Source organism: Squalius cephalus (genome assembly GCF_949319135.1).
Source record: "Squalius cephalus genome assembly, chromosome: 6".
Classification (NCBI taxonomy): domain Eukaryota; kingdom Metazoa; phylum Chordata; class Actinopteri; order Cypriniformes; family Leuciscidae; genus Squalius; species Squalius cephalus.
In genome coordinates, this window is record NC_137127.1 from 13215174 (window position 1) to 13230266 (window position 15093).

The following is a 15093-nucleotide window of genomic DNA, read 5'->3' on the forward strand; positions in this document are numbered from 1 at the left end:
TAGCCTTCTTTTTACTTTTATTTGTACTTTTACTACAATAATTTAGCTGGGGCCACTCCATAATTTAACAGGGTTTCCTACCCTTCAAAATCTCAATTTAATCCCCTGGGCCCAGTTGTTCAAACGTTATTGGATCAGATTGGATCAAATCTTGAAAATGGGTTGTTAAAAAAAAAGGATTCTGAAATCAGTTTAGAACACAAAATCCAATCTTGGTTTTGATCTGGATCAAATCACCAGTTTGTGTTCAAAAGTTTTCTAGTAATATTGGGATACCTGATTATCCCAGCAGAAGGGTGGATTTCAGGAACAAAAATGTAATAAAACTAAGACTGGTCAAAAAATAACATTTAGTAATACACATTTTTTTTTTTAATCACTGTTTGTAAACTGCATTGGCACTATCATAAGAGATGAACCTGACAAAAGTTATTTGCGAGCGAACACAAAGTTTCTCGGGTGAACGCTACACAAAATTGTCTGAGAGAAGGCAAAAAACATGAAATATGTGTATCTGAAAGTGTAAATGAAAAGGTTATCTGGATCAGGGTGATCCAATCCAATTTTGCTTTGAAAAACCAGCAAAAAAGTAAGATGGATTACCTGATCCTGGATAGCACAACATGGGATTTTCAAATCCAGATCATTCTGATCCAGATTAAACTTTTTGGAACAACTGGGCCCTGGTTAGTGTTAGCATTTTTGATAGCGTCTTTTTTTTTTTTTAGATTAGTTCAAATTTGTGAGTTTGTAAGATCTTTTTGTTTTTTATTGCATAACAGAACAATAACAACATACAAATACAGAGGAAATATTAAGCTATTCTTTGTACTGTCATGCATTTGACATACAATTGTGCACGGTTCCTTTAAGAGATCCCGGAAGTACATGTGCGTTTCAACATTGTATACAAGGTTTATTTCTGGTGCGAATTTGTCAGGCGAGCAATGACACCTTTCCACTTATCTACAGCCGCGCGCTCTTTGCTAAAGTATTATCGACACAGAGCTGTATTAAAGACGGTCCAGGGACTCAGAGCGTGGGAGTTCAGAAACATGTATCCATGCAGTTCCATCGCAGAGCACAATAGCATGGAGGAGATCCTGAAAAAGACAGTGGTCCCATTGCCCACCTATGAGATGAGAGAAAAATCTCCACCTCCACCTGAATCCAACAGTCTGGAGTTTATGCTCTTCTACAATAGTTTAGAGAAAGAGCAAAGACTTGAGTTTCTCGAGAAGTTGTCTCATGATTTCGGGGTAGATCACAGATGGGCTTCGGATCTGGCTGCGAAGTTGCTGGACACTCAGGGGCGGGATGTGGCCACGATCCTGCAGGTGGAGGACAGGTTACGGTACAGTTTGACACCTCGGTACCGACAGCTCCTCACGCACATCAGCAAGGTTCAGGGAGGGGTGAAGTTTCTGGTGGACCTCAGGGCAGATCTCATCGAGTTCGCATCCTCAAAAATTAGTGACAGCCCACATATGAGGGTAAATACTCATAATTTCATCGTTTTAGGTATCAAATGTAATTGTTTTTGGGGTCATTCCAAGAGAAAAAAGGTGGAGTTTGTGTTCTTCATACAATGTTGGGGAGAGTTACCTTTAAAAGTAATGTTGCAACACTGTGTTATACTCCTTAAAAAAAAGTAACTAATTGTGTTACATTTTATGGAACGCAATACGTTACGTTACATTTGCGTTACTTTTTCTCACCAGGTTTGGGCTTGCTTGTTTGTTTTTAATACCAAAAATAAATGGCTAAAAACAAAAGTTACATTTTTGGCCAAAATAAAGTCCCATTCACACCAAAAGTGAAATTCATATTTCACACCAAAAGTGAGATGATCCTTTTATGATCCAGCGCACACAAAGGCTCTGCACCTTACTCTAAAATTCTCTATAAATCAGAAAACAAAGTAACTTACTTTACTTATTTGAAAAAGTAACTTAAAAAAAAAAGTAATTTGTTACTTTACTACTTGAAAAAGTCATCTGATTACGTAACTGTCTTTGCTTGTAATGGGTCACCCCAACACTATACATAGGCTACATATATTTATAGGCCTACATGCAGTATTTTCCTTGCTTTGTTTGCAGAAATGTTCAGTATGATTAACAATTAAAACATAAAGACCTACATATATATTTAGAATTTAGTGAACAATAAAGTTGAGTTGTGTCCCCAGGCTACGTCTCACAACCTTTTTTTTTTTTCTTTCCCCCTATAGCTCTGTTTCCGTGATTTTGTACAGTAAATAACTTACTATCGAAAATGTTATAGAAATGTAGACATATCGTCATTTCTTTAATAAACACTGTGTAGGCAGGCACCTGTGCCATGGAATGACCTTTTGGCTATTCAGATGGTGTCAGTGAATACTGCATTCCTAAAAAAGGGCTTTGGTTATGACATGGCTTGGAAACTTGTGATTTGCCCTTTCCCCTACTTTAGATCCTGGTGGTCTCTGATTTCACATGGCTGGTAGTGTTTGGTGCCAGATGACCTTTGTCCCACATTTGTGAACGTCACAGGCTTCAGCTGTGACATAGTTTGTAATGTTGTGGTGCCAAATATACATTTGAATTCATGGAATCCTGTTTTAATTTAAGTCACAACGTCACATGGACACGTCTGTGTGTACAAGTCAGTCCAACATTTTGTTTAGCTCCTCTAAATTTGGTCAAATTGATACAATTTCGCATCTGTTAAAGAAGATAAATTATTTTTGAATTAATTGTTCAGAAATCAAATTCGAACTTCATGCTTTTAGAATTTTTATCCCTTTTTTCCCCCTGCAGAATTCTGCAGTATCGTAACACTTGTCATTCCCAAAATTCAACAAATCCACTTGCATGTTTGTGTGTTAAATATTTTGGCAACTTTGATTATGCTTTCAGCTTTATTTTACACATTCACCGTGTTTAAAATCCTTTCTACAGAATCCAGACATCTTTTCCCTCAAAATCAGTGTAGAAAATGTGAAAATATTTGGTCATACTGAGAATAAGACATTCATTAGGATTCAAGTCTGGTTTGGTCATTTCTCTGTTGAAAAATTGTTTTTCATTCCATGAACTCGACAGATTGACACTGTTTCTCCTCAAAGATGTATCTGTAATTGGCCTCATCTATAATGCCCTTGATGGCAACAATCATAGAAAGAGAAAGATAATGCCATGCTTCACACAGCATACACAGCATTAAAAAAATATCATCAATGGTTCCACGAAGAACCTTTTGCATCCATGGAATCTTTCCACTGCACAAAAGGTTATTTATAGTGGAAGAAGGTTCTTCAGATTTTTAAAAGACAGCCTTGCTTTCATTTGCAAACAATTTAATGCGCCATCTACTTTGAATAAGATGAGGAATTACTGCATGTTGGGCTTCATTTGATTTGAGTGTTTTGAGGCCAAGTAGGTCTTACCAGACCAAATATATATATATATATATATATATATATATATATATATATATATATAATATTTCAGGTTCTCTCTCATGGTGCCTAGCAAACATCAGTATGACATTCTCAGCCTTTTTCAAAAGTGAGTTTTTCTGTGAAGTGCAAAGAAATCATTGAAGTCTGGACAGTTTCCCCCATTTCAGACAAAGAGATGTGCAATGCTCTTAGTGTTGTTAGACGGCCTCTGGGTCACTTGCACAGTATTTTGTTCTGATGCTTATTTTTGAAGCAGTCCAAACTCCAATGTTTTTCCCCCATTTTGTTACAAAGGACTTCATAGTGATTTTTGGAAAGTTTGAAACTCTGTCAGTGTTTTTATATAGCCTTCTCAACTGTTTTTTTTTTTTTTTTTTTTTAACACAGGTGGATTGAAAAACATAAGAATTGAATACATGAGGTGAATTGTGAATAAGGGTCTGATTTAACAGCTTGCACCAGCCCGAACCCTCTTTTGGCGTTAAAACAAACTACTGTCAGGATTTATTACACGCAGTGAAAAAATTTGTGCTGAACAGACACAGTTCAATTTACTGGTATTTGCACCATTATTTACCGCCCAAAAAAGCATGTTTTAAACCAGACGCTATTTGTGCTGCTCTTGTGTTGGTCATTGTGGAAATGATCCGGCTTTGTCTGTGTTCTTTAATGTGCACGTCATCAGTAGATCACTTGCAGAACTTTCCACTCCCATCGGCACTCTTATGGGATTGCACTCTCATGCTCATCTCATAAAAAAAGAATATTAGTGTATTGCTTACTACACACTGCTATTTCTTAAAAGTAAAATGTGAAAAAGTACTAAAATCCTCAAGTACTCAAAATATTGGAACCTAATATATATATATATATATATATATATATATATATATAGGTTCCAATATTTTGAGAAATAATATAGAAATCAGATTCTAAATCAATCAAATCAAAATCAATATTTTGAGAAATTTATATAGAAATCAGATTCTATATATATAGGTTCCAATATTTTGAGTACTTGAGTATTTTAGTACTATATTTATATATATATATATATTGCTGCAATGCCATAGAATAATAATTTTTGGTTCCTCAAGAAACCTTCCAGTGAGCAGTTTTAAAAGAAACAAACAACTTAGAACATTTTCCACTATAAACAACCATTTGTATATATGATACAGAATTACTTAATACAATTTCTATTTAAATAGGTTGTAATTTGACATAAGAGTGGGAAATGATCAATGAAAGCTGAATACACAATTGATGTCAAGCTGACATTCAGCCAAGCAATAATTTGGCCACATGACCACTCATTGTGTATTCTGCACTTCATTTAAAAGCCCTTTTACCTGTTAGTGAGTGTTAGCACAGCTCTCAGCGTTGGCTTCCCTTGCTTCTCTCTATCTATAATAATATTGCATTACAGCATATCCCCAAGGAATGCTTCAGAGAAACCGTCTGGCACACCTCCAGCCCGCTAGGCCCTATCAGAAATCAGATTCTGTGTCATTAATATATCTGAGTTAGTGACAGTGGGGTGAAATAGCAGCCAGATGCAGCGTAAGGAGGTGTCCTGTCACCCAAACTGTCCATCAGTTGAACCATTGCTAAGATTAGTTACTGTTGCAGGCTCCGCAAGCTTTACGAATTGAACAGCGCAATTTTCAGTAAAATGTGTTCATAAAGTGATCAAAAAATACATTAGATATTATTAGTACATGGACTGGAATGAAGTGTGACATTGCAAACCATATTTTCTTCAACATTCTCACTGCTTCAAATTAATAATCAGGAATATATTAACATTAATTTACCTGTTAATTGGGAGTCACTTCTCAAGATTGGTGTAAAAATAAACTGCTTTAGTACTCTGTTTACCTTATGTTAGTATTATAAATGACTACAACAACTCTGATTCACCGACAAAGAGAGTGAAAACTAGATCCAAAACCCATAAACTGTGAACTAGCACCTGAACTGATTTAGCTTGCCTCCTACCAGCCAGAGTGCTGAAGAGCAAAATGCATTAAAATGACAATAATCGGTCAAGACAGAGAACAGCTAAGATGCTGAGCTTTGCAGTAAACTTTAATCGCACTTCCCAAACGCTCCCGAGCAGAATTATCAGGATCCCAAAGAAATGTCAGTTCAAATCTCTGGGCAGGTGCACCTCTTGATATATAATCGATAAACAGATGTAGTCTGTCTGGACTCAAACAGGTGTCCTGCAGATTTCTTCTGAGTCTGCATTGTATTGGACTCTCAGCAAGCTTTCCACAGTTTTCCTCAGAGCAATTTAGGTTGACTGCACTGATTTGCCCTCTGCAATATTAGTGATTGAAAGTTACATTGGGTGCCTTGTCAGTAAGCCATTTACATTTCAGTAAGCCATTTACATTTCCTCAGTCCATTAGTTTTGAGATTTACATTAGGTTTATATTATAGCAGGAGTAGTCTACTCTCTGAAGCATTTAAAAAAAAAAAAGCATTTTGAAGCATTAGTGATGTACTGGAAATAAAAAATCTTTGGCTTGAATCCTAAAACAAAAACAGCAATAACTATGTCAATTTGATTTACATTCTTATATTTCTATATGCCATTTCAACATATTTTACTAAGCTGCATTTATGAATTTAATATTTTGAAAGTGTTTACATGTGTTGCTTTTGTTGTAAAAAAATAAATGAATAGCCTACTTAACAGTAATTTAAGTTTATAACAAAATATGTTGTTGTTTTTTTTTTGCTTTTAAAGGAGTTCACACAAAAAAATATTGTTTGGACCCTATTGACATTTTAAATATATCTTCTTTTGTGTTTCATAGAGGAAAGAAAATCATACGGGTTTAAACCACTAGAGGGCGAGGAAATAATGACCGAATTTAAATTTTTTGGGTGATCTATCCCTCTAAGCCATTTATATATCTTACAGCATATTTTACAAAGCTACATTTATGATTTTAAACGTTTACTTAAAGTCTTTTTATATAATGCATTATAAAGGTATTTATAATTGTTATAATGCATTATATATTTTCTTTAATTCTTGTAAACAAAGTTAAAATCCATTATAACATTTGCAGAATTTTTGTTACATCTGATATTGCTAGTTTGCCATGTGTTTTAATGCATTATACTTGCTAAAGGTGAGTTTAATGAATAGATAAGTATTATAATAATGTATAAAAGTATTATTATATATATTATATCTGTGGTTACATTTATTCATGAGACCATACAATACATTATAAGGTGCATTACAAGGCAAGTAATTACTTATAATACAATTATAAGGCATTACATAGAAAGTATTACCAAGTATTTTTCTTAAATGCTCTCGGTGTAAAACAGGCTTTCATTTTTTGTGTGAACAGGTATTGCTCTAATGCCATGATTTCCTCCATTTGCACCTGCCTTCTCCACTTTTCATTTATGTCGGTAAAATCTAAGAATGTCAAAAGCCCAATTTCAGGTGCAGGCATTGACACGTCCTTGACATTCTTGCTTTTGTGCAGTGCAGATTCCACGCAGCAAATGTTCTCTGCCCTTTTAAGTTTCAGCGTGGCAAAGGTTTTTCTAGCACTTTGGTGGGATTAATCATTTGTGATCTCTGCATCTGCCTTGACGCTTATAGTTTAGTTTGAGTTAGATATCTTCCCTTCTCTTAGGCACACAAGAAAATATTTGAAACGGCCCAAACAGTACGGTGCTTTTGAAAGTTGTGGCCTGCAGTGCGATGGTACATATCAAAGTTGGATTCCACTTATGCACGCTTGGCCCCAGAGTAAATTCAGCCGTGCAAGCAAATACAAAACTCTTTTTGGGCGAATACATTCAGCTGCCCTAAATTTGAAGGTAGAATATCGAATAAATGCTTAGAAGTAATTTCCCAGCCCAGAGAGGATTTGATGAGTTTAATGTTAAGTAGAACGGTGACTTCTGGGGCAGCCATAGGCTGTGGATTGCACTCTGAGTAAAGCTGAGATAGACAGAAAAGCAAAATGCTGTAGACTACTACTCCAGTTCAGTCCCCAATGGCCTGCTTTCCTTGAACAGCCATCCTGTTTTCAGGAAACACTACAATCCGAACTTTGTTTGTTTTGGTGCTATTGAGCTATTGGGAGCTTCAGACATCTTATCTTCACACCCCCTGGTTATTTTCTACATGCAAATGCATGACTTAGTGGCACATTTATGTATGCTGATCTAAGCAAGCGGGTTTTATAGGGAAAAGCGTGCTGAGAAATGATAATTCGAGATCTTTTGCTTGCAGGTACCGCTGAAAGTGTTACAATAAGATCAGATTTTACGTGTACTACCTATAGATGAGGGCGAAGCACGCACAGGCGGCCGGTGTTGATGTTTGATTGACAGGCCCACAATTATTTTAAGCGCATGCATCTGTGGGACAGGCTAGCCTAGAATTTTTAAAGCTGCTTTGTGTGAGTGCGCCAGCGACTAGATCTAGATATTTGTATGTGTGCTGTGTTGCTCATCACCATTATGAAAGAAATCTGACCCTTGAGGGAGAGTGCAGAACTATATCTCATGTTGAGAGCAACAGCTCTTTGATGAAATGGAACTGTGTTTACCACAGAAATCTTTCAGCGTCCTCGAATGGACGCTAACACCGTTCCCTGTGCTCTAATGAGAACACCGCAAGAGCAAATAAACAGACGCTAAGAGCTGCAGAGGGAAATGAGACTCCTCTGAAAGTGTTGTGTACGGGACAGATGAAATGGCAGCAACTGTGAGTTGGTGGGGTTGCTTCACAATATCTGTGAAAGCGCCTGTGAAATATTAATTCCACCAACGGAAGCCGCACACTTTATAATTAGGCACCATTATGAGCGCAGCTGTACTGAGAACGCTTCTTGAAAATCGTTGGGTATTGCACATGAATTATAATATTAAACCGGCAATGATCTTCACTTTTGCAGCATATTATTTTTTCCCCCTGAAGTCCATTTATAATATTGGACTTCAGGTGAAAAAGTTTTTTGCACGTGATTTAGTTTTGCATGACCATTTTCAACACTATCTTTGACCTTTATGATTAAACAGGCTGGTTTTGCAGCTATACTTTTAAGACCATATGTAAATAACCTCTTCGCAAAACTGTGATGATTTCTGGATGACCCATTTTTAGGGCCCGAGCACTGATTGTGCGAGGACCCTCTTGGAATTGCTCCGTTTTTGCATTCCAAACCTTGCATTTCAAGGCGGTTCAATTCAGTATTTCCATATGTAATGTTTGTGTTGGATTTGTAGTGAAAAAATATAAAATAAACATTTTTAAAACATTAATTTAACAGTTTTAATTTTAACATAACTTTGTGCCTATAGAACAATGTGTGTGACTGGAATCACATTTGAAAAGTAAATGATTACTTTTTGTTTGAGTCTGATTGATTTGGTTTAATTCGGGTCAGGTTCAATCCAAGGTTATTATGCTTAGGCTAAAATTATTAAAAACTTATTTATTAATGAACTTATTATAACATTATTATTTTTGTTAATTGAAACAAACATTAATTAAAATAAAATGAAATGTAAATATTATATTCAAAATAAGTTTGTTGAAGCACTAAAATTAAACCTAAACCTTATTCAAAATATTCATAAAATATGATAGTACATAAATAATAGTATATAAAAAAATAAGTTTCAAAACTTAAAAAATAGGGGACTTTAGATTCACATTCTTCATCTGTTCTTCTGTGTTTGTGTATCTTGCTGTGTTAGGATCTGAACAGCACTCTGAAGAGTCTTCTGTCAGAATGGTTCTCTGTTGGGTTACTCCGACTCGAAAGAATCACTTGGCAGTCCCCTTGCGAGATCCTTCAGAAGATCAGCCAGTAAGATCTCTCTCATACGTGTAAACATTTCCTTTTTATTTGACGTCCCAGTTGAGCCTTTTTTCTTTTCTATTCTTTTGTCTGATCGTACAGGTACGAGGCGGTCCACCCTGTGCGGAACTGGACGGATATCAAACGCAGAGTGGGGCCGTACCGTCGATGTTATGCCTTCACCCACGCTTCGATGCCCGGAGAACCACTGGTGGTGCTGCATGTTGCCTTAACTGAGGACATAGCAAATAATATCCAGGTAAATACAAATGGAAACCACTTTTTTGTTTTTATCACAAAGAATAATTGATGGCTTGATGGTTAAAATTTAAATAGTGTAAATGTGTTATTGGGTCCATGAATGGTAGAAAGTGTCCTAGTGCAGGATCAGGCAAATGTATTCAGAGACAGTAGTGGAGTAATACAGAGAACAAAGACGATGTGCTCAGAATGTACAGAAATCTGCCAATGCCTCCAGTGAGTCCCCTGTGAGTCTGTTACTATGTGCCTCTTATTTTTCCCAGGGAATCGTGAGAGAGTTTGCCACTTTAGATGCGGACGAGGATGTGAACAAGATCAATGCTGCCATCTTCTACTCCATCTCCTCCACTCAGGCTGGGCTGCAGGGGGTGGAGCTTGGAAATTACCTCATCAAGAGGGTGGTCCGAGAACTGCAGGTGGGCAAATGAATGAGAACATAAATCATAAAATGATGTTAGCGCTGGTTATGTTCATCACAGCTGTTTTAAGAATTATTGCATCGAAAACTCGGTTAATGAACAATAAATGCTAGGAATCCCCCTATATATAATGCTATAATAATATAATAAACTATTATAATAATGAATCTGTAATATATTACTAACAGAAACTAAAAGGGTTGATATAGTAATTAATAAATTTCTTCAAATAAACAGTAGTTATTAAGGGAGAAAATAAATTAAATTTCAGTTTACCTCTTGATTTTATAATTTTTAGCAGTTTAATAAAGTTTGATTTTTAAAAATATATTATTATTTACATTACAGTATATATGGTGTGTTTACTAGAAATGTCTATATGGTAATTTTCCAGTAATTTACCAGGTTTAATGTGTGAAAGGGGCCTATGTTAATCTATAATGTAATGTATTCAAATTATCTTTGTCTAGGGGATTTAGTCAACAAATACTAAATGCAATTTAATGCAATTAATTAATTGGCATTTTTTAATGAATTCAATAAAAAAATGTCATTGATTGACAACCTTAAATACTATAATATGTTTAATATATTTGTCCCACAGCATCACCTAGTGCCAGGCATTGTACATTTCTATCTACATACAGTACATTGTGTGTTTCTATCTGGAAGGGAGAAAAAAGCAGGAAAACTAATAACATTTCAGCTGTCACCCTCAATAACATGAGGAAGGAGGGACACATGGCATGTCACAGAGCTGCCTATTTACTAGATGAAGGCGGAATTAAATGGAAAAGAAACGAGAGGCACTCAGCTTTATAGATTTGGATGAGTTTTTCTTCAGCAGGAGTGTTGGTGAAACAAAGTGCCGGGTGGCTGTTTGTGTAATAGATGTAAACCCTAGTAAAGAGCTCTCTGCGAGCGGCTGCAGTTCTCTGAGTGCTGATTTACCCGAATGAGAGATTGAAGGCATCATTTGAGTGGAAATGACGGCTGATAGATATTATTTCATGCAGATTGTGCATGTTGATGCTCTGGATTTGTGTTTGAATTAGATTGTTTTTGAAGTGTGTGTGTCTAGATCGCTCGTTTATCTTTGAATCGAATTCTCTCCATCTCAGTCCATAAATATTCACATTAGCCTTACAACCATATGTGACCCTGGACCATAAAACCAGTCACATGGCTAATTTTTTTGAAATTGAGATGTATACATCGGCTGAAAGCTGAATGAATAGGCTTTCCATTGATGTATGGTTAGGATAGGACAATATTTGGCTGAGATACAACTATTTGAAAATCTGGAATCTGAGGGTGCAAAAAATCGAAACATTGAGAAAATCGCCTTAGTTGTCCATTTATGTTTGCGATTGTGCTGCATTCACTCACAAAAATAAATGTTTGATATATTTACGGTAGTAAATTTACAAAATGACTTCATGGAACATGATCTTTACTTGTTGGCTTGACCCATACAATGTATTGTTGGCTATTGCCAAAATACTTGTGACTGGTTTTGTGATCCAGGGTCACATATCTTCTAGCAAAATAATTTTTTTCCACCAGTTATAGTTACTATTGTAAATTATAAATAGATTTTTTCCATTTTCTGAAGAACAGTGGCAAATTTAACTGTTTAAACAAGTAAAGGAGGATTTCTTTTGTCATTATTGTTGACAGTGATTTAACTTGAGGAAAAGTTAGTGTAATCATGTAACCTTTTAAGAATTGTTCACAAAAAGATTCTTTAGGGAGCCAAAAATGGTTCTTCTATGATATCACTGCGAATACCCCCTTTTGGAACCTTTTATTTTTAAGCATGCATGTACTTTATACGTTCTTTCAAACTACAAAGACCTTTGTCAGGGTATCGCCATATTTAATTGACAGGAATGAAAATGAGGCATTGAGGGATAGAATACAATTCAATGGATTGTACTGTTGTTTAACAACATTCCGATGAATCATCTTTCTGAAAAAACGTTCAGTATACAAAAACTCCATAAAACTGAAACTGAAAATTACGTGACCTATGATCTTTGTACAGTGCGTGCCATTGTAAAAACTGTACGTCTATTTCTCACAGCCTCGTTTTCATTCAAAATGGCGTCTTACCCGACTAAGGTCTATAAACTTAAGACTAACATGTCTTCTCAAGTTTTCACGGTTAAGCAATGAGAACGATTTGGCTCGACGGTGGAAAATCATCTATAGATGCCAATAAAGAACCTTTATTTTTAAGAGTGTGAGTGTCTGAGCTCATCCTTCCGCTGAAGAAAGAGTAAAGGTGACTCACCATGCCACAAGGGGATGATTGGCGTGATGGATGGATGATAGACAGAAAAAAAAAGAGGTGGAGAAAGGTAACGGTGTGATTTAGGAGAAGAGGAGGAGGGTTTGCTTGTCTTTCAGCAGAATCCTCATGGGGCTCTTTTGCACTCACTTTCTGTCTTACATTCACTCTCTTCTTGTCCTTGATCTTCATTCTCTCTCTTTCTCGCTCTGTGTAGCTTTAAACCTGCTGACCAATGTTTTACAGTAAATTGAGTTGATGAATGAAAGGTGACCCTTGGACATGCTTAATCTTCCTTCTCTCCGGCCTGTCTGAAGGAGTGATACATGGCAAAGAATGAAAGGTGTGATGGACTTGAGATGTGGAGGACTTAAAATCTCTGCTCCTCTGGGGGCAGTCTGACACATTTGGTTTGTTCAGTGCTTTCTTCTGGTTGAATGTGGGCGTAAGAGGGAAAGAAAATGAGTGTATCTATACCCTTGTGGGCGAAGAGAAAGAGACACTGTGGACTTGTTCAACATGGTTTTTAAATCAGCACAAATGGAATGTGTGGGATAGGAAATAAGGAGAAAAAAGAAGATGAAGTAGAGAGGATATACTACTGTCCAAAAGTTTCTTTTTTGAAAGAAATCCAGTAATGATGCATTCAATTGATCAAAAGAGACAGTAAGTACATTTATAAAGTTATAAAAGATTTCAAATAAATGCTGTTCTTACGAACTTTCTTTACACAAAAAAGCAGCACTACTGCTTTTAACATTTTTAATAATAGGAAATCAGCATATTAGAATGATTTCTGAAGGATTATGTTACACTGAAAAGTAATGCCTGCTGATCATTTTTCACACATACTTTAAAATATTTTAAAATAGGAAAGTTATTTAAAATTGTAATAGTATTTTACAACGTTACTCTTTTTACTGTATTTTTGATCAAATAAATGCAGACATAGAGAGATGGATGGATGGATTGATAAAACCACATATTACTTTGTGCATGTGTTAGTATAGATATTAGATAGATAGATAGATAGATAGATAGATAGATAGATAGATAGATAGATAGATAGATAGATAGATAGATAGATAGATAGATATTTGAGAGTTAACTGTCTGTTTATCTTTCTGTGCAGAGTGAGTTCCCACACATGGCCCAGTTCTCCAGTCTGTCTCCCATCCCTGGCTTCTCCACATGGCTACAAGGGGCTCTCGGACAGCACAAGAAGGAGGGACGTGCCACGGAGCTCCTCTCTGAGCAGGAGTGGAGGGAGGTGGAGGATGTGACAGGAGCTGCTCCCGGTGCTCCGGCTCTGGAGGCCCTGCGCAGGCTCATCGGCACCAGCGAGTGGATCCGCTCGGATCGCCTGATCCGCTCTCTGGAACCTGCGCTAATGCGGCTCTGTGCCTGGTACCTGTATGGAGAGAAACGACGGGGCTATGCCCTAAACCCTGTTGCCAACTTCCACCTTCAGAACGGTGCCACCATGTGGAGGCTGAACTGGCAAGCGGACACGAGCCCGCGGGGCATCGCCAACTCCTGTGGCATAATGGTCAATTATCGCTACTTTTTGCAAGAGACCAGCACTAACAGCGCTGCCTACATGCAGAATAAATTCATCAAGGCCTCGGAGCAGGTGCTGGGACTGGTGTCGCAATTCCAGAAGAGCAGCAAACTCTGAATCAAATCTGTGGCTCTGCATTGGGACAAGATGATCTGCACTTTAATTCAGGGTTATAATTTTTAATATCTGATCTGCACTGGGTGGATAAACGCAATGAGGGTTAAACGAGCCTCATACAGATCCATTGGGCTCTGCGACTGAAACCAGATTGTGTCACATTTAATTTTTAATTGAGATGGACAGTTGTACTCTGCCTTTCTGAAAGACAATAATCCAATAAATCTAATTTTAAAGGGACATTTTACTCACCCTGAATATCTGTATGAATTTCTTTCTTCCTTAGAGACTCTTCTTGCCGCCTTTCCTTCAACAGTAGTTCACAATGACCACATACATACTGTCCAAAAGGGATGATAAAGCATTAGTAGTCCATGTGATGTGTGCACTGTATTACATGAAGGTATTCAACAGCTTTTTGTGAAGAAAAAACTGAAATGTGAATTGCCATACGCCATTTTTTTTTAAGGTGTGCCAAATACCCATTAATTTCAAGGAAGAAAAGGATAATTGTCCAAACGATTCTATTTGCCTTGGCACTTTTCAGCAGTGCTTGAGTTATGCCTCTGTTTGATTAGCTGGTTGCTGATTTTGATGTGGACTTATGCTACACTTTGAAAGACTGTGGGTAATGAAGCAGGACAAATCTATCAGCCCCTGTCATGTCTTTGCCTTCTCAGCGTGTGTATGTACGAGAGCGTGCCAGCGCGACTGAGTGGAAGCTGCTGTAATAAATGATGTTTTGATTCCTTCATTAGCGTGATCTGATTCACTGTGAAATGGCTGTCTGTATGTTCAAATGTGACTCAATGTGCGCACGATTGTGTGCTAGCTACAAATATTTATTTATATATAAAAATTCTACTTCCAAAACTGATTTTCTTTCTTTTGTTTCTATTCTAAACATGATGTGCTATCTCGGATGTTTGATCGATATTGGGCAATGGAGGATGTTCAAACGTTTTTAACAGGAGGACAGTACACTATCTCGTTGGGCCAGATCCTATCACGTTTGGACAGATCCGTTCCATGGCGTTTTAACTGGCGGTGTTTAAAGAGATTTAGCACTCTCCAGCAAGCACTTTATTCCTCTGTGACTCTGGTGTCTGATAACAGACTGCAGTGTTCAAGTAGGCCTCCTG

At 36.9% G+C, this 15093-nt stretch overlaps 1 protein-coding gene across 1 annotated transcript; it reads left to right on the plus strand.

The window, feature by feature from the left end:
• Positions 1-884: 884 nt before the first annotated feature.
• mlycd (malonyl-CoA decarboxylase) lies at positions 885-14828 on the plus strand. The gene is made up of 5 exons (XM_079873418.1): positions 885-1493; positions 9197-9309; positions 9403-9559; positions 9825-9977; positions 13406-14828. The coding sequence occupies exons 1-5, from the start codon at positions 948-950 to the stop codon at positions 13949-13951; spliced, it is 1515 nt and encodes a 504-aa protein (XP_079729544.1). The 5' UTR covers positions 885-947; the 3' UTR covers positions 13952-14828.
• Positions 14829-15093: the final 265 nt, after the last annotated feature.

Excerpts from the sequence above, each read along its gene's own strand:
- mlycd (XM_079873418.1), top strand. The coding sequence starts at position 948 with ATGACACCTTTCCACTTATCTACAGCCGCGCGCTCTTTGCTAAAGTAT. Across the intron at positions 9,560-9,824 it reads ACATAGCAAATAATATCCAG|GGAATCGTGAGAGAGTTTGC; the intron begins GTAAATACAAAT and ends TATTTTTCCCAG. Across the intron at positions 9,978-13,405 it reads GGGTGGTCCGAGAACTGCAG|AGTGAGTTCCCACACATGGC; the intron begins GTGGGCAAATGA and ends CTTTCTGTGCAG.